The sequence below is a fragment of the Triturus cristatus genome, chromosome 8 (assembly GCF_964204655.1).
Source record: "Triturus cristatus chromosome 8, aTriCri1.1, whole genome shotgun sequence".
In the NCBI taxonomy this organism is placed as follows: domain Eukaryota; kingdom Metazoa; phylum Chordata; class Amphibia; order Caudata; family Salamandridae; genus Triturus; species Triturus cristatus.
Genome location: NC_140591.1, coordinates 364,963,190 through 364,982,717, shown reverse-complemented (window position 1 = coordinate 364,982,717; position 19,528 = coordinate 364,963,190). Strand labels below are relative to the sequence as shown.

Here is a 19,528-nt window from a genome sequence, read left to right as displayed (position 1 = left end):
AATTCCTATGCTTGATTTGCTGCTTCACTAATTTGTTTCGCAAGATAGGACTTTTGATCCTCTTGAACTTTATGTTCTTCTGTCCCTTCTTTCCCCTATTGGCATTGAAGGATAAATACACATCACCTAAATTATTTTTGAACTATTAGTTTATGGAACTGATAAAGTTCATTTTCTGGTTCTTAAAGCAGCAAACCGGTGCAGAGTGGATGAAATGTCCCTGCAGACTTTTTCAGCAAGGATTGGGTGAGGAGATTTTCTTAACTGAGGTGTAAACTGCTTTAAGCACCTCAAGACTCATTTTTCTAAAACCTAGCTATGATCAATTGTTAATTCTGACTGTGGCACTTTGCAGCAGGTTTGGGAAGTTGCACTAGCACATCATTGGTTTCTATGCTATGCTTGAGAATGGAGTCAATTGTTTTTAGCCACCACAATGTGCTGTAAAGAACCCTGCCTCAGTTAAGCCACAGGCCTGCTCCTAGTGACGTCTGAAACTGGCTGGGACTCTGGTCTATTGACCCACATCTTCAAATGATCCATGATATGAATGTCCTGACCTGCTCTCAGAAGGTTAATTGCCATTCTTGGAGGAAGTCCTAAAGAGATGCAATCTGAGGAGAATATCATATCAGAGCAGCAAAGAACAAGCTGTGTATGTTGATTGGGAAGGTTTACAAAGGGATTGAAATGATGGGAAATAGATATCAGTGTAGGCGAGTTCACTGGTGTAAGAGAAGGCTTAAATCTTCCCCTTGCTTTATCTTGAAAGCCACAGAGAGAGACCGTCGATAAATGACCGCTGTATTGCTGCATCGGGTTTCTATTGGGGACACCATTTGTTTGTGGTTCAGTTAATATAAGAGTGTTACTTCACTATTTAATAATCAGTTCCTTTGTAGTACAGAGCTGTGCTGTACGTGCATCCTCTTTTCCACCTTTACTCAGCTTATGTGATGTATTATGCACTACTTGACCAATTACTGCACTGCCTCTTGTAGCCCACTGGACACACACCCTAGCATACATCTAAACAGTGTTACCTTGGTGTGATCTTCATCACAAAACACTGTCTGACTTGTAGACACTAGAAGAAAGAAAAGAAGAACCCAACCAAATTGAGCATGTGCATCAAAATTCTGACCTTAAGGGCTGCCATCTCTGACAGCTACTTTATTCTACCCAGACTGCGCCTTCCATTCAATCGTATTCTATATCTGCTTTTGTAATAATTAGGAAGGTTAGACTGAGGCAAAGCGAAGATCAAGATTTACTATTCATAAGGTTCGGGAGCCTTCAGTCAAGCAAGAATTCTGGGGATATCCATAAGGAAATAGGATGCCCCCACAATTCAAAGACTACCCACTTAAGTGAGTGAGTGACATATCAGGACATTGGAACTGTTAAATGAAAGTTCAATTGAACTATGAATGGCCCATGAGTACATTTTAACATCTAAATGAGCCTCTATTCTTCAAAACAAATTACATCGCCATTAAAGCCTCAAGGAGGGCTAGCTATCTGATCAGATTTACAAGTAGTAGGATTTATATGAATTATTACTAAGAAGAGGACTCAAAACACGCAGTGAAAAGTATCATATGTTAGGGAAAATATATCTCTGAAATGCCGTACTCAACAAAGCAACTCTTCATTCATTAAATTCAGAATTGAAAATAAGACTAGGGGAACAAAGTTACACATAATTGGGGGTGAGTGGGAGGACAGGTATGGGTTCACATAGTATTCAGTTTCACAGGATTAACCAGGACACACATTTTAAAATAAAATACATCGAACGGACGACATCAAATGACGGAAATGACAGCTAGCCGTCTACTAGCACAGTAGACTTTTAAAAGGATGGCTTCAAAACAAAATTGTTTTTCTCTGAAGTAGAAACCAGAGAGGGTTCAGTAGCACCTCTCAGGGTGTAGTGCACTGAAGTATGATGAACGTTCTGCCTATTTTCCTCCCTCCAGCATCGTTTTCTGTACTGGATGCCAACAGCCCCTAACTACATGAAAAGCACAACATCTAAAGCAGGAGAGGAAAGAACAAAAATCCTCATTGTGCACCTCCCTGAGTCAAAACCCACCACAGGCAGTTGGTTCCAAGCTGTGAGCAGCCTTACAAAAAGATCCGCTGAGTCGTGTCTCTGTTCATGACGGTTTAAAAAGAGTTTCGCTCTCGGGGCACCAGCATCTTGACAGCTCATGATCTGCTTGATTGTTCTGCCAGGGAGAGACAACCCTCTTTCGATTCCAAATCAAGCTAAAGCAGTATACATTCCAATGCAATGGAGACGTCCAATCAGAAAGTACAAAGTCACAACCATGAACGTAAGCTGAGCAGGAGGTCCGTTTCCTGACAACTGAAGGTCAACGGTGGTCAACTACGTGCCACTTTCTTGAAATTGTAATTTTGAAGGTTCCTGCCCATTCACCAGGCATGATGGCTTTCATGTTTCCATGATGAAGACTAGCTTGTCAAAAATCATGCACCACACTAGGCACTAGGTTTATTTGAAAAACAGTAGGAACTGCAAAAATATGTTTTAAAAAGGCCTCCAACCTTTACTAGAGGCGGTTGTGGCGGTTGCTCAATGTCGACCACTCTCAGACTCTTGCTTTTGGCTGAAGTGATTTGTTTTATAGACTTTGCTCAAGTGATTAAAAAAAACAGAAAGCTCACACTGTGTGCTCTTGGCTATGCTTATATCCACCAGACTTAACAATAAATGTTAGTTTTCAGTTACCAAGTTTCATAAGGGTCATGATCAAAGAGCTACCTACTTCAGCATGGTATGATTCGAAATAGTTTTCAATGAAATAATATTACTTCAAGATGATCTTACTAGCTCGATCATACAGGAATAGATATTCTCTCGTACTAATATACTTAATTCTCTTTCCATTTTTATGAAAGGAGTGCCATCGTGTCCTCTCCTTGGGTCCTTTGGATAACGGCAAAATATTCTCTTCGCAGACAGCTATCGGTTCTTTATTGTCCTCTTTATGATAGGTCATCAATTTTTACCTTCACATTTTTTTCCCCAAATGGGTTTGCTTCATTTGAGCGAGGCCTCTTGGCTGGCAGTGAAAGGTATATGTTAAATGTATAACTACAATATTATACCTTAACTACAGACGCGAGTCCTGCCCCGTTACAATGGGATTATGAAGCAGACTATATTAGTATTCCAGTCATGAAAAACGCATCTGTGCCTACACCGCCACATAGGGGTGACAGTTTTAAACAGTAGCCTAATTCCTCTTATAGCGTTATATTAGGTTAAGAGCTAATTCAGGGCAGCTGGCAGGAACGGGTTTTTACATACTAAGTACAGTTTGCCTGACAGGTGCAGTTCTTCTAAGAAGAATTACATTTTCTGTTTTTGTTAAAAAAAATAAAATAATAATGTGGTGCCTTAATGCCAAGTGTGTATGTTTATCAGCTTGGGGACGTCTTCCAGCAGGTGCAGGTTTACCCACTCTGGTTGAAAGAGGTGAGAACACCCACTGTGGTGGCAGAGCTACTCACCAGAGAAGGCCCTGGAGTCGCCCTAGGTGCTCTCATGAACCTTTTTGCTCCCACTGGAGCAGTTTCGGTGAAGCTATTTCTCTTGGGAAATCTGTTTTGCAGTTGAAAGCTTTTATCATATTCAGTTTGACCAAGAAGCTGCCAAAGGGTGACTGAGTAGCTTTTAGCCCCATTATGGTATGTTCGCAGGTAGGACCCACTTGTAAGTTTACTTTTGGTTTGTTGTTTCTGAATAATTCACTGGTGCTACCAGATATTGTGGGTCCACATCAATACTTGTGCCAGGTTGTATCCGGTCAAGATTTTTGTGCACTACTTTCTATGTGGCCGTGAGCACTTCACCACCACGCATGTATTTTCTTGCTCTCTCCTTTGTTTGCTGCTTACTCCTCAAATACCTGCCTCATGCTCCATGTGTTGCAGAGCATCCCTCCCAGATTGTCTTTTAAAGCACATCAACAGGCACATTTTTTCCAGGGTAAGACTAAATACCAAACTATAAGGTTTGTTTATGTTATCGTCTGCATTCTACTTATTTCTTTTTATTGCAGGCTTTGTCAGACAAAGGTTTTTATGGTGCTGGGGGAGGGACTGGCTGCTGAACCCAATCAGCGGATGTTTGAGGCAGACTTTGTACTCTGCATGGCTTAACAGGAGAAGACTCTTCCCCTAGAGTCACATAACTCTGCTTCCTGGGCTACTGCAGAGGACCAAATGGCTGGAGCTTTTGTTTCAGTTCTGAGCCCTGTGGAAAGTACATTAGACCTTGGCAAGGTCTTAGTTTTAAATTTGGACTTTTTCTTTTTAAACAATGTTCAGACTTTATTGAGTGAAAAGTATTTGAAAAAAATTCCAGGCCATTTCTAAAGATTGAAAATCTTGAATTCACTTTTTCAGTTTTGAAATACCTTAAGATACGTGTTTACTTTTCCTCCTATATTTTGAAATAATGTTTTTTAAACAATGCTTACAAACAAGCATTTGCAAAGCCAATAGCTTGGTAGTCACGTTGTAAAAGTAAGACCTATTGGCTTTGATCGTGTTTGTTGTTACCTAATTTTTTCTTCTTCTCATTTCTTTTTATTAATTTAACATGTTCTTACTACCTTGTTTATGCTCTTTTGCCTATTAAAATGTTACTTGTACTTTAGTTCATTTCTGTAAAGAGCATTTCTATGTATTAGGTTCACTTGTTGAAAAGAAAATGTTAAATAAATGCATAAATAAAGAACTGAGGATATAATACTACTTTTTAACCATCATATTTTCTGGTGACATAAGTTTCATTATTACTGGGTTTCCATTCTTTTGGAATGCAACATCTTCTCCACTAAATGTTTAATGCCGCTATTTTTTTTCATTTTGCGTACAGTGTCTAAACTCCTATCCATTTTTCATTATCTTTATCTAGTTTCCCTTAATAAATGACAGTTTTTTACTCAAACTCGGTGTATGGATTGTAAATTCTTTATTTCAAACTGTAATAAGAGTTGGCTTGCCATGTACACCATCAACATTTTCTTTAAGTGTTGCCTTGTTGCTAAGGCCACTGCACCGCAGGAGTGTAAAGGTTACTGTAACTGAAACCTGTTTATCTCGGCGGAGTGGACAGTGGGTCACTGCCAACACATGATTTCTACATTCACAACTAGACCCATACTCCCACTTGTGTCTCATCATTAGAAACTTGAAACATACTAATATTGTTATATGCTCATTAATCAACATAATTACAACTGGAGTGTTTAGAAGTATTTGAAATTGAAAAGACACTGTGGAGATCAAGTCTAAGTTATTTGTTATTTTGAGCGTCTAGTGCAGTGCTTAATTTGTAGAAAAAGAAGTACCAGGGCTCTCGTGAGGAGGCCACTTCAGCTTGCACCACACATGGCCCCTGCCATGCTGCCAATGCCATCACACTCCTACAAGTTTGACAAGCCAGGTTATTCCAAGCCCCCAAAGCAATAAGAATGGCTTGGGCAGCAGGTAATAGTAATTTTTAATGTTTACTGAATTAGTAATTAATTGAGGTTGTGGTCATCTCTGAATTGGCCAGACAGCGCTACCTTGTGGCGGACTGCCAAAAGCGCCGGTGTTGACAATTAAGTGCCGGTGCCGAGCACCGGAAACCAACGGCTCAAACTAAGCACTGGTCTAGTGATGTGCACATACCTCTAAGTCTCAAGCTCCCCTAAGGCGACACGCCAAATATTTTACACTATGTTTTGGTACGTGTGCACCAAGCACGGAGCCCCTGTCTAGATGAATTTCAATAGGACACCTATTGTGCAGTGGCAAAAAAATTAGGCTTCTGCAGCTAATTCAGTGTATCCATTAAAAACAATACAGATTATATTTAAAATAGCCATTGAGGCAGACTCATCCTTGTTTAGCAATGTTTAGATGAAAGCGCTGTCTATTACTTTGGTATTATCTAGTTTAATAATGATTATTATTGCACTGGTAGTCAATGTAAGGATGATTTTACCTTCCAAAGTCATCTTCAAGCCCATGTCTAACAGGGTCTAAAAAGGATGCCAAGGAGTAGATCCTTTGGAGTCCCTTGCTCAAGACACATTATCACTAGTTATAGAAGTGTAACAAGAGTCACCCTAGTTATTCGCTCACAAGCTGCATGCTCTGAATATTATGATAGATTCATTCAATATGGAGTCCTGGTTCAAATGTGCCTAAGTCTCAATGACAAGTTGTGGAATGTGCATCGTAATCAAATCTCACACTACTGTTTAATCTGTGAGGAGGTCTGTACTGGGTAGGGTGACCAGGCATTTGCAGGTGCAGTCTTCATTTCTCACCATCTGCCACAGCAAATTTTGATCAATTTAGCCCATGTCGTGGTTTCTAGACAAGGTTGACTGAACATAGGGGGAAGCAAGTATTTATGTGTTGTAGTGCAGAATTAGCTAATACACCCCAGTAGAAGGTTGTGTTTAATTCCTCTTTATGCCACACTGCTGGTGTTTTCTGTGCTGGTCAGCACTGCCAATTAAGTTATTCTGTGCACATCGAAACATGAAAAACTGTAGCCCAACTCCTAAGTTTGCGAATGCCCCGGTTCTTGGTTTTCAATATACTGTCACCCTAAATGTGAGACGAAACGGAACATTCACTAGCTGGCCAGGAGAAAAAAACTTAAGTGATCATTAAACTGCATCACAGTGGGCAAAATCAAAGTAATCCAAGATTACAATTAAACAATTCTGAGCATGTAAGAAACAAACAACACGGCAGAAGGAAATACGCAAGGTTGCAGAATATGGAATGCCCTTCCATTGAGCCTTTAACTGGACCTCAACCTCACTAAATTTGGCAAAGAAAACACAAAACAGATCTTTTGGGGCTGAGACAAAAAACTCAAAATACTGTATGTTGAAAGAAGATGGGCACTTGGATACTCAAAGGCTTCAACTTTATACCAGTAAGAAAATAAAAAAAAATGTAAGCCAACTTCACAGTGCCAGATAGATTTGATGAACTGAGGCACGTTACATTTTTCCAAGCAAGAGTGGATTGGGTTTATATCACAGTAAATCTCAAAAACTCTGCCCGGCATTCTGCCTTTTCAAAAAGGTCGCCAACATATTAGCTTTTTAGGAGGACGAATCCACCTAATGATTCCTCCTCTGTAATACATTTCAATTTAGATCAATTCATGTTTTTCTTGCGAATAAAAGATGAATCTGTCATTTATGCAAAAAGCATCTGGTTCTTTTCGTTTCAGCACAGAGCCAGGATTGGGAACAAAGCCAATGGAGGTAACAAGGCAGTGCTGCTTACACCGCCTTTCGGGTACTTGAATTATCTGGACTTTTTATAAGCAGCTTATGTACTGAGCTTGAAACGTTATTTGTTTCTTTAATCATTTAGGAGGCATCATATTCAGGCCGGATTGTTAACCAATTCGTAAGATATTCAGTGCAGAAATTGGGATTTTTGTAACATTCATTGTAATGTGCCATTTTGCACTACAAGAAAGGAACAAAGCGAGCCTATGTAGAGAACATAATAAAGATTTTCAGCGAATTCCTCTCTGACATCATTCAGTGCTTGCTACTTTTTAATGCAGCAGAGAAAAAGCACTTTGCTGGAAGGCAATGCGGAAAACAAAATATTGCTAATGTAATCATAAGAGTATATATAGCTGCCATGTCACATTAGCTACTGGACAGAAACACGCGAAAGCTTAAACCCACTTAGACTAAGAAGATTCAACCTTAAAGTGGTTTCTATATCATGCTATTCCTGGCCTCAATATTGCATCAAAACGAATTTGGTACTTCCAGCTGCAGCCCCAGTGGATTTCGATTAACCGCGCTTCCCATTGCGCGTGCATGCAGTCATCAGCAGACAGGAGTTTTTGGTTTCCTTGCAGATCTCTCAGATGGATCTGCCCAGAAAATTGAAAATGTGGAATTAGAAAGCCAAGCATGTGTGAATAGAATCTGTAGGCCGTCAAGGCCTGAAAACTGCATAAGAGGGCCATGATTCCTTCATGAGCACTAAAAAAGATCATCAGTCATAGAGCTCCCACCTGGTCCCCCCTCCCCAAACACACACACAGACACAATTAAGAGAAAGAAACAAGATAAACATTCAAGGGCAGACTAATTATCACAGTTGCTGAACAGCCCAGGGCTGAAGCAACAGCAAGTAACTCTTGGCCAAGGCAACACGTTTGCGCAGTACGCAGCATTCATCATCCTCTGGGCCCACATTTTGTGTTGTCAAAACATCTAACCACATTAAAGCTTCATAAATATTAAAACGGGCCTCTGGTGATATTTAAGACCAAGAATAAACAAAAGAGAGACCACCATGGTTCATGTGGAAATGTGGTACTCTGTCTTGCTCTAGACAGAAATTAGAAATACCTCTTGATGGTTTTCCTTGAAATATTTATAAAAGCGTAAAAGTAGCTCAGGAATCAGTTTGACTCGACAGCCCTTGTGGCCACCTTTTGTAGCACGCCTTCTAATGCTGTCTGCTGAAGCAAGGAAGTTTGCTGGACAACATACTTGTGTTCGACTTGGCCGTTTCTGCAGGGTTATCCCCAAACTGTTTGCCTTAACCTCATGATTTTTTAGCCCGTTTTTGATGGCTTTTAAGATTGTGCACTTTGTCACTGCTAACCAGTGCTAAAATGCTTGTGCTCTCTCCCTAAACCATGGTAAAATTGCCTTACACCCAATTGGCACAATTAATTTACTTGTAGGTCCCTAGTGAAGTGGTACTAAATGTACCCTGGGCCTGCAAATTAAATGCTACTTGTGGGACTGTGACACTGATTGCGCCACTTAAGTAGCCTCTTAATCATGTCTCAGGCCTGCCATTGCAGCCTATGAGTGCAGTTCAAACCACCATTACAACCTGGTAAAATAAACATTTTGCTAGGCACATACCTTACTTTTCAATACACATGAAGCACCCCTAAGTTAGGCCATAAACAGCCCAAAGGGCAGGATGCACGTTATTAAAAAAATTATCAATGCACTTGTATGTTTTAAAGTTCCTGGTAGTCAAAAATTCATACATTTGTTTTCCACTACTGCAAGGCCTACCCCTAAAATTGGGTTAACTTATTATGTTTAATAAATGATACCTTTCAATTGGGAACAGGTAGGTATATCGTGTTTGGTGTCTAAAGACATGTAATTTAAAGCTTACTTTAATGTTAAAGTCCATTTTAAGTCACAATTTTGAAAATGCCACCATTAGAAAGTTCCATAGAACAATAATGGGGGTAGCTCTAATCAGTAAGGCTGAGCCCCTTTAGCAAAAAGAACAAACTGCCTGCCAATACTGATAAACAATTTCACCTCGAAATCAAAAAATGGCGCGAGAATACTAGATCAAGCCCTACCAACACTAATCAATAGTATTTATTAGAAGAACAGCCTTTTGTTCATTTACATGTTTTTTTAATATATATATCCAAAAATGCTGATGCATGTGATTGTGTGTAGGATGAATGGGGATTGTTGTATGATTGATCAAGTGTGAATGTGAATGGTGAGATATGCCAAACTGTTGGCAGGTCATTGTCTTAAATTTCTTTTCAAGTCTTTGTGTTGTTAAATATTGCCGTGGTGTCTCTGTGTATCTTTGTACATAAAGCATTGTTGGATATATATATTTTAAAAAAAATGTAAATGAACAAAAGGATGTTCTTCTAATAAACACTATTGATTTGTGTCGGCGTGGCTTAACTATTAGAAAGTTGGCATTTTCTTATCCTAACTATTTGGTGTTGCTGCCTGTATCCTGGGTCACATGGCTAAGTATAGCTCGCAGTTGGTCTTTGTGTATTGCTCCCAGATAGTAAGACAAAGCAGAAGAGGTGCTGACGGGATGGGCAATCTCTGACTTGATGAAATGGAGGAGCTGTCATCTATCACTCTTGCACATCACAAAGGTTCTACCTGAACACACTCGCAAAAGGAGTCTATTGTGACTTCAGACAAGGTGCGGCCAGGGTAGGGAGACAGGAAATTCCAAGCACATACGGGGGTGGAAACCTGCAGAACCTTCGTCTACTTCGAAGTGAGCACTAGGTATAAATGTTGGACCCTCAAACAAAACTCTTCGGTACATCTCTGGAGCTGTGCAAGACTACGAAGTGCTGCTGTACTGATCTGTAACTCTGTTGTCCTGCTGCCTTCGGCCATGTTGCCTGAGTGAAAGGACTGGATCTGCATCTTGAACCCAGGATCACCAAAGTGACTCCAAGGGCTTGTTGGCTGCCCTCCTGATCAGAGCCTCTGGGACAGAAAAGGTTTTAACCACCCCTGAACCCAGCACCTGGGTTCTGCTGTGAGTCCTACCCACCTCCCCCCCCCCCCCCCCTCCAAGTGGTGCTACTCCAGTCCTAGACCCCTTGGAAGTAGGTCTGACGGTGCTCTGCTATCCTAGTTGTAGCGCCGTGAGCAGACCCGACACAGCGCAATGCATCTCTTCGCAGCCACTTCAGAACCGCAGGTGGGTGACACATCTTCGATGCAGGATTTCACATTGCAGCCTCACAACTCCTCAGAACCGCTGCTGCGCAATACATCCTCGATGCGGGATCTCGCAACGCTCCGCAATCAAGATTTAAGGTACACTTGTTCAGCGGGCCTAAATTGTCCCCTTTATTGGGCCCATGCGCCATTGCGGTCGTCCTGAACTTACGACTTTGTCCCTGTCTGGCCAGTTGGTGCTTTCTGCTTCTAGGCCCTATTTTTACTTCCATCTTTAAATTTGCAAATTTTCGGTTCTACTGATTGGATTTTTGCCGTTTTGGTGTCAAATAATTTATTACATTTTACTCTATTTTCTGAATTAGTGTGGGACTTTTCTTGTTCTGTGTTTTAACTTCATTACTGTTTGAAGTGCTGCATAAATAATTTACATATTGCCTCCAAGTTAAGCCTGACTGCATTTGTGCCAAGCTTCGAGAGAGTTGAGCACCGGTTAATTTGGGGTTTGCTTGTGTCTTACTGTAGGAGGCTGGCTTAGTATATGGTGCACACTAATTCAAGTACTGCATCCAGGCTACCCTTATGATGGTTTTAGTTGTCTTTAATAACCATAGAAACCTCTCAAAGTGGTAGTTGTGGGAAGCAGCCGTCAGACTTAGCTTGAAGGAGTGTTAAGCCGCTTGTTTTTACCAGTTTAATCTGTAGTGTAAGTTACATGAAAAAGAGCCACAGAGTGTTTATGTAAAACTACTTTGTGTCTGTGGTCGTCAGCAGCACTAGCTTGCTGGCAGACCCTGCACGGCTGTTACTGTGAATACAGGGACCCCCTCCAGTACATGGGATCATACTTCCAACACTGGAATTTGTGCTGGGGTATGATTCCAACATGTCTGATATCAAACATGACCGGGTTCAGTGGAGCCACTATATAGTTAGACATCTCGTAATGACTGATGTCCATTATATGTATTAAAATGGCTGACATAACTTTCAAAGCCTGGAGAATCGACTCGGGGTTTGTAGGGGTGCCTTGCTCATGCAGGGGCACCTTCACAGTTATTATCAAGCACCCTGCCCTCAGGACTGAAGAGCTTGCCATAGGAGTGTCTTGTAGGTTTTAAGTGCAATGAGCTCAGATATAAGGAAACATATCTGTTGTGAGAGGTGCAAGCACCAACTCAAACACGCTGCAATAGCAGGTCTGTAGTCACATTTTAAGTGGACTCCCATGGGTGGCAAAGTACATAATGCAGTCCATGGGAGACCTTGGTGTACCTATGCCTGGGTCAGTGCTTAATTTGAGCCAGTGCTTTCCGGTGCTCAGCACCGGCACCTAATCCTCAGCACCAGTACTTATAGCACCTATTAAGGACACTCATTTATGTGGAAGGCACATGAATTTTCACAGAAACATCGGATGTTGAGCCATGCTGAAACTCGCACCCGGTTCCCCAGCTCCAGAATCGGCAGCTCTAACAATCAGGCCAAGTCCTCTCCAGAATAAAAAGTGCTGGGGCTCTATTCAGGAGGCAGTTTGCACCAGTACATTTCCCCTGTTAGCACTGCCTGCTGAGGAAAGCCCCGCCACTTTTTATTTTACAAATTAACCACTGGCCTGGGTGCCTTAGTACCACATACTAGGGACTTACAAGTGTATACCTGTAGCCAATTGTGGAGGTACCAAATTTCTTACCATGTCAATTTAGGGGAGAAAGCACAGTTGCTAGGGTCCTGATTAAACAGAGATGTTGTCCTCTCAATCACAGAAGGGTTGTGGGTGTGTTATACAGCACCTACATTAGCTACGTAAAACTAGCAGGAGGAGTACTTGTCGATGATTTTCTCTGAAACACAGATGAAATGCTTTTGATGATGGCTCAAGAGCAGTGCTAATCCTAGAACCTGAGGAATACACTACTTTTGCCCTCATTTTAGCTCCTGATTTGGGTGTACGTGCTAATGGCCAAGTGCTCTTAATTCTATATACATTACATAGCTGTCCATTTAAAAATAAATTCACAAGAGTTCTATAGGCGACTACTTACAATCCGAACGAGCCAACACAATGTTGCTGTAGCTGTGGAGTAGTGAGTGTTGTAATGGTAGGGTGGGGTCTGGTCGTCTTCCCACGTCTCATAGCGCTCTGCATAGAAGACTGCTCGCTTTGGATTCAAAGCACCAATAGGCTGCAGAGGAATAAACAGATGGACACATAAAAAGTTAGAGAAAACACAGCATGTTTTTATCCACCTATCTTATTAACAATGTTGAAGCTTCATGCATGAAACCTGTTGTTTATATACTCTTGTATTCAAAGATTTTCAGGGTAAAATACCATCCTGAAATACATAAAATTAGAAAAACGAAATACTATATGTTCGCCCTAAGCCAATCAAGAGCAAAAAGTTTGTGAAGTAAGGATGTATGAAATCCTCCAAATGTGAGGCTTTATCACTCAAAGAGCATCACCAACAAGTCATGCTTCAGAAGGACTCACAACATTGACATGATGCACAGATGTAGCAGGTTATAAGGCACAGATCAATGCAGCAAAACATATGTAGAATGTGCTATTTTCTATACATTTATAAACAAAAGAGAGGCACGGGTTATTAGGATAATGACTAATTTTGGATGAAAAGGCAGATAAACAGCAAACAGCTCCTTGCAGAACAACCAATGAGTGAACTGCATTAATAGGCGCAAGAAACAAAGTTAAGAGTTCAGGGACCTTATCATGAACAGGTGCACTGGCTCAGTAGGGAGCTGTGTGTAGGTTTTACTTCCGTTTAGACTGTCTCTTTAACTCAGCATTTCTCCGAGTTAGTACATGAGCGCAGAAAGAGCGAGCAGTAACTACTCTTCTCTGTTTCTGATCAGTGGTGTCTTCGGCTGATGATCTAACTCGGAGAACGTAAATATATGCACGTTAGACAGTGGAAACACAACAAAAATGGCAGTGAACTCTGAGCTCATCCAGCAGAGTTGTACATTATATGAATGCATATCTTTCCCTGCAATGCAACATGGATCTGGGATATGTCATCAGCTAAGGCCCGTGCAGGTAAGAGATGGTGGGGGAGGATTTCAATAGACGACGAGGGAAAATGAATTATTTATTTAATTTCCCCTCGTGGTCATCTGTCGAATCCCCCCCCCCCCCAACCCGGCCTCACTACTCTTACCTGCACAGGCCGTTCCTGGAGGTCTTCCTCGCCCATATCAGGCAGACTCCAGCCCTTCTCCATCGGAGACTTACCACTTCAAAGAAAACCTCGACACTCTCTGACCATTCGGTGACCAGCCTTAACACAAACAAAATTTCTCCTATTCTAGCCACCACTGCCAACCCCTGACCACCCCATTCACAGACTCACAACTGTAACCCCTGAACTTGCATGCCCCACACATCTCTGCCTACAACCTCCCCCTCGGCGAGTGCCAATCCTCAATTGTACATGTATCTTCTTGCATATCATGCCATTGCTCCACAGCGAGGTTTTCGTTCTCCAAGATCGCACACATACATTCACACAATGCACTTGCAGCATAGACAAAATTATATTATTGAACGGTGGTTCCCTCAACGCATTATACAGTTCATAGCATAAACTAAAGGGACATACTCTTCTACCATTTGCATAAATTCTTTTTACGTCCCACAGATATCAATGACTGAATGCTACATGAGCATTTTACCTTCTGAATAAAATATTCTTAATACTGTCTGTTGGCCATCATCAAAGACCAACGATGATTCTTAAGGGGTACCTGTCTAATTAGCCGGGGTCGAGGCTCAGTAGTAGACTAATGTATCACTAATGTATCACTGCAGGTATCTGTGTTTGACACAAAGGTCACAAGTATGTATCCCGGCGGGGCCACTCAGCGTTTCATCCTTCCGAGGTCTTTATATTTTGTTTGGTAGTAAAAAACTTCCATCATCTGCCAAAGACTCCAAGAGACGTCTTCGGGGTTGAATGATAATATATGTCCTTTGTGTTTTTATCTTTTAAATATAAGTAAGACCATTGAGAATGTGCGTCACCACATCCAGCAAGATCCCTTCATGATCTGTTCTGAGGTCATGGGTGAGCTCCCCTTTTACACTGTGCTGAAGTAAAGTCAGAAAGGTGCGCCATGAAGCATTTGCCTAGCTTGAAGAATTACTTCCGTCAGAATCATAACCTCTGAGACGAAAGGGGAACAATTGGTCAGGGTTTCTGAACATAGAAAACTTTAAACCTACATGTACGCCCTCAGTGCTGTGCAACCTCACCAATGCCTTCAACCAGTGGCGGCCAGTAATTTTGGCAGGGAGGGAGGCGGGTGGGCCACAAAGGCACACATATACACTAATTCACGCCCATTTATTCATGAATGCTCACACGCACACCCATTCACAACACTGACTCGCAACACATTCATACATTTATAGGTACACGCATGCATGCACCAAACATTCAAAAGAATAAAACTTACCTGCCCTGCAGCTCCCGGAGAGGAATTCCTTGGAGGTCCGAGGAGGGTTGGGACTGCTGCCATCTCTCATTGGCTGAGGGAAGGCAATAGTCCCTCACTTGTCACAGCGCCTTGAGACCCTCAGGTGTGATTTGTCGCGCTTTATAAATCCTGGTTGATTGATTGGGTGGGGTCAGAGACACTGCTGACCCCACCCCAGTCTGTGACGAGATGTCACTGATTGACACTCGGCCCTTGACACTTCAGGGCTTAAAACTGACGCTCCCAGGTCCGAGGCAATTAGTGACACTCCCCTTCATAAGGAGGGGGAGGGGGTCCCTTGAGGCACTTTTCCTAGGCTTAGGAGGTCACGTTCACAAGGCTGTGAAATCCTCAGCCTGGCAAAGTTCCGCTCAGGCAGCCAGGAGCCTGCATATTTAGCACACGTCTAGCTCCTGGCTGCCTGAGCTGAAGTAGAAGAGTGTCTGTCAGGCTGACCTTTGCTCAGCCTGACAGACACACTTCTTCACAGGAAAAAAGTAAGGGGTGTGGCCCCTTTGCCCATTTGGATGGGCCGTGGCTGCTTTCAACTGTCACTTGGCTGTACCTGTGCGATAATGTGACCCATGAGTCACCCACAAAATGAACTCACAAATGAGCTGGCAGATTCCATCATATCTATTCCTCAGAAGTCAGATCTGACCGATACCCTGTCATTTATGACCTGAATGTTGAAATCAAATGCTTAGAGAAAAAATGTTTGAGGACACCAAACCTATACTACCTTAGATCACTTTATCTCCCACTTTTTGCTCAAATCACACGCTGAAATAATGAAATTCTGTGGAGAGCTATACAGATGTGTCCACTTCGCTGGTAGATGTCTAACGCAAAATGACCTCAATTACGCAACACCTATCTGTAATCCCACATCTTAGAGCAACAGGAGATTACATTTATTGTCACTAAGGTTTATGAGCCACATTCAGAATAAACTGGAGCCAACCGTGAGTTTAATTCCCGTTGTTATACACTAAAAGCCCACGGGTAATGAAAATGACATTTTCCACAGAATATATATTTACATTCACATGTAATGAATTTTTTTTCGCATAATGCTGCAAACAAAATTTTAGTGCTGTTAGACAATAAAACATCTTCATATTGTATTACTGCATGATCATAAGAATGCATACAGAACATAAATAGGAATGCAGGAACAAGGACACTTTTCAGTGCCATGCCAATGTCCAAATCATGCGCATGTAAATCTAAAGTATGTAAATATGTGTTTTGTGGTCAAGGATCTTACTCACTCAAAACTTTAGGGTACTGTCACTGCTCCACCCAAATGAGCAATTATCACACCTCCTGTACATCTACAGAGCATAAAAAATATGACCCATTTCAGGGCTACCCTGGATGGTAGAGGTTCATGAGTTATCTTGAAGAATAACATCTGCTGGACCCTTATCAGGCAGGTTTGTTTTACTCCAAACAAGGATTGAGATGGCCTTGCTAGAGGTTTGGGTAGAATTACTGGTCTCTGCAGACATTTCCTAGCTAGCTATATTAGATTTGTTTATGACTTTCAATACTTTCATTCAAGGCTTAATTTTGCAGTGGCTTCGGGTCATACCCAGAGCCTTCAACCTTAAAGGTTTGCCTCCATTTAAGGGTGTCGTACTCAACTCCACAAAATGCAGTGCTCCTTATCTTCAAACTGTTTATCATTCTCAGGTTGTCGTGGTTCTAATCAATTCCAAATCGTATTATAGGAATGCACTGGCAACCCTCCAGATTTATCAACTTTAACAAATTCAGAATACCGCTTATATGAGGTATCAGAAAACCGGAACAAGTTCTTCCACTTGAGGCGGACCTTTTAGCCAGCTTCCAATAAAGACAATAATGGAGTTTAAGATCCTGACACTGATCCACAAAATTCTATACAGTACTGAACCCAAGTATCTGATATGAAATATTGCACGATATTGTCCGAGCCACCTACTTCATTTTTCTGACGTCTTTTCTGTTAGCCTCAAGAAACAAGCACAAACTTCAGAGAGACCAGAGATTGGGCCAAAACATAGTCTTTGGAACTGACCATCGACTCGTCTAAGGCAAAGAGGTTTACTAACCTCATTTAGACAAATCTTAAAATATTGGCTTTTCTGCTATATTTTGAGAAATCAAATAACAAAAGATTGCAATGCATACAGAAAACAAAGTGATCACTGACCATTTTTATGTTTTTAGTGATGTGTTATGGTGTGCAGATCTACATTGCTCAGGTTATAACACTGAGTAAATCCCTCTTTGGATATAAAGGCAAATTAACAAAGCCATCACGAGACCAAACAAGGCCTCAGAGCTATTGCTGTGACAGCAAAGATGGGTGTTCAAAAGAGAAAAAAGGCTACAGAGGAGATAACCTTGCTTACATCACAGTTGTAGGGAGCACAAAGTATGTAGTGTATTGTTTTTGCTACATGTTTTAACCTGTCATACACTGTCTAAGTCGCTATCACCATCCCTTTAAGGTGCATGTGTGTGTGTGCAAAGTAATATTTTGCACATTGCTAGTAGGACTTTTTCAGACTACAAAGCCTAGAGTAGAGATGGCAATGCATTGGCATGGACAATTAATAATTAATAATGGACTTTGGATACTTTTATTAGGAAAATGATAAGTTTCTTACAATACCCATGCTTCGCATTAAAGGCTATAGCTCTTTAAAATAAATACCTATGAGACTTTCACATATTTGTGCTTGATAACACTGGTGGATGTGATTGAAGCATCCTTCTACATATCCAAATATCCTTTAAAATCCTGAAACCTGTCAAGGTGTCAATAAAGCCAACTGATCAATACAATATGCTTGATCCCTGCGGAGCACTATATGCCAGTTTGGCCTTCATGAACCGGTTTGAAGACTATACCGAGAAACATATAAGATGACTAGTCAAAACAGTTTAAGGTTAAGTGTAGCTCCTTGAAGATAGCAGATTCTTGGGCATCAGAACACCCTTCTTCAACACTCAAAGTATGTTTGTAAGAGAGGCAGTGTGAAAATGAAAGAATCAGTGGGAATAGATACGACAACAAATTGGAAAGGGTTAGTGGTACTATATATTTTCTAGAGTGGTTAACAGAAAATCAATACTCTATAAAATAAAGAAAAGAAAAACAATAACATTGGACTCCTTTGGGATGCATCACTGCTCAAATAGGATGATCAGATCATAAATTACTAATGGTATTTTTTTCTATTACATCCCGAAGGCTTGGCTATATATAAAAACATAGAAAAAGAGACCATAACCATAGCAGGCTTCCTATTCTGCTCTGCTACAAATCACACACCCACATCAAATATTCTGTTCAGCTTCCCAAGTATGTGGTGGAATATGAACATAATGCTTCATTCAAAGTTATAAAATGCGACCAAGGTTATTATTTGATATAAAAAAAAAACAGCAATATTGTACCAATGCGTGTTTATATCAATTATTTATGTAGAATTTAAATTCCACTATTTCCCGGGCTTGTTTTCTTATTAAAACTAAATACCTAAGCAGATATTTTAAAAAGGACGTTCTAACAATTTTATTTGATGGTACTGCATATACCCACACGTCAAAACTGTTCTATGAGAATGCTGCCAGGGTTTAGAATCTTACCTTGTAGGTGCATTTCAGTATTTTAGGATAATTTTATTTATGTATGTTTATCTCATTCAGAGGCAGCGTTTTGGCACTTAGCAGAAGTATAAGTAGAGCACACATTTCCCCCTACGGTGTCCCTTTATTCTACTGTTACCCAATTCAATAGTACTCATCTAATCATCTTTAGGAAGGATGAACGCCTGAGTAGACAAACTGAGATTTATACCACTAAACATGGGGTCAAACAAACACCACTACAGCTAGAGGACAACAGTAGGCTACATTGAGCGGGTTCTACTGATGGCCATTTTGCTCATGAATGTGATTGCTTTTTTGTTTCAAAGTTGACTGTTTGGTTGGTGAATGGTTACGCCAGACTGAGGAGACGAACAAAGAGCATCACTTGCCTCATCAACTGAGTACTCTTGATGGTTTAGTAAGAATTCCAGCCATCCAATTGGACCCTTAAGAAAAGATGGTTCAGATGGTGGTTATTGTAGCTCAGTCATGAAAATATAATTATTTTGATCACAATTTGGGAGAGTTAGGTGAAAAGGAAAGATAAGAGACATTTCTAATGATCTCAGCGGTCTCCTGCACTAAGCAATCTTCACACCAATCTTTTTGGTAAGGGCCATAGTGCGGCTGACGACGATGGTGGGATTTTTATTTTTACTGGGATGTAGGGTGAATGACATGTTGAAGGAACGAAGGAACGGATGAATGTTTAATTGTTTTATTGCAATTATTTTAAGCATTTATGTACAATGAACTAAGTCTTAATTGCAAACAGGGAACTTCACATAGAACAAGAGCAAAGTATGTTAGAAGAGCAGTACAGAAACCCATAAGAATGTATTAAGATGACACATAGA

General features: G+C 41.0%; 1 protein-coding gene across 6 annotated transcripts in view; it reads right to left on the bottom strand.

Moving 5' to 3' along the window:
* The window catches only part of NBEA (neurobeachin), a 1,788,010-nt gene that overhangs the window by 210,606 nt on the left and 1,557,876 nt on the right, over positions 1–19,528 (bottom strand). For all 6 annotated transcript variants that reach the window (XM_085621699.1, XM_085621702.1, XM_085621701.1 and 3 more), the window contains one exon: positions 12,566–12,706. In XM_085621699.1, the coding sequence (XP_085477825.1) occupies positions 12,566–12,706 (141 nt within the window). The remainder of the gene's footprint in view (positions 1–12,565; positions 12,707–19,528) is intronic.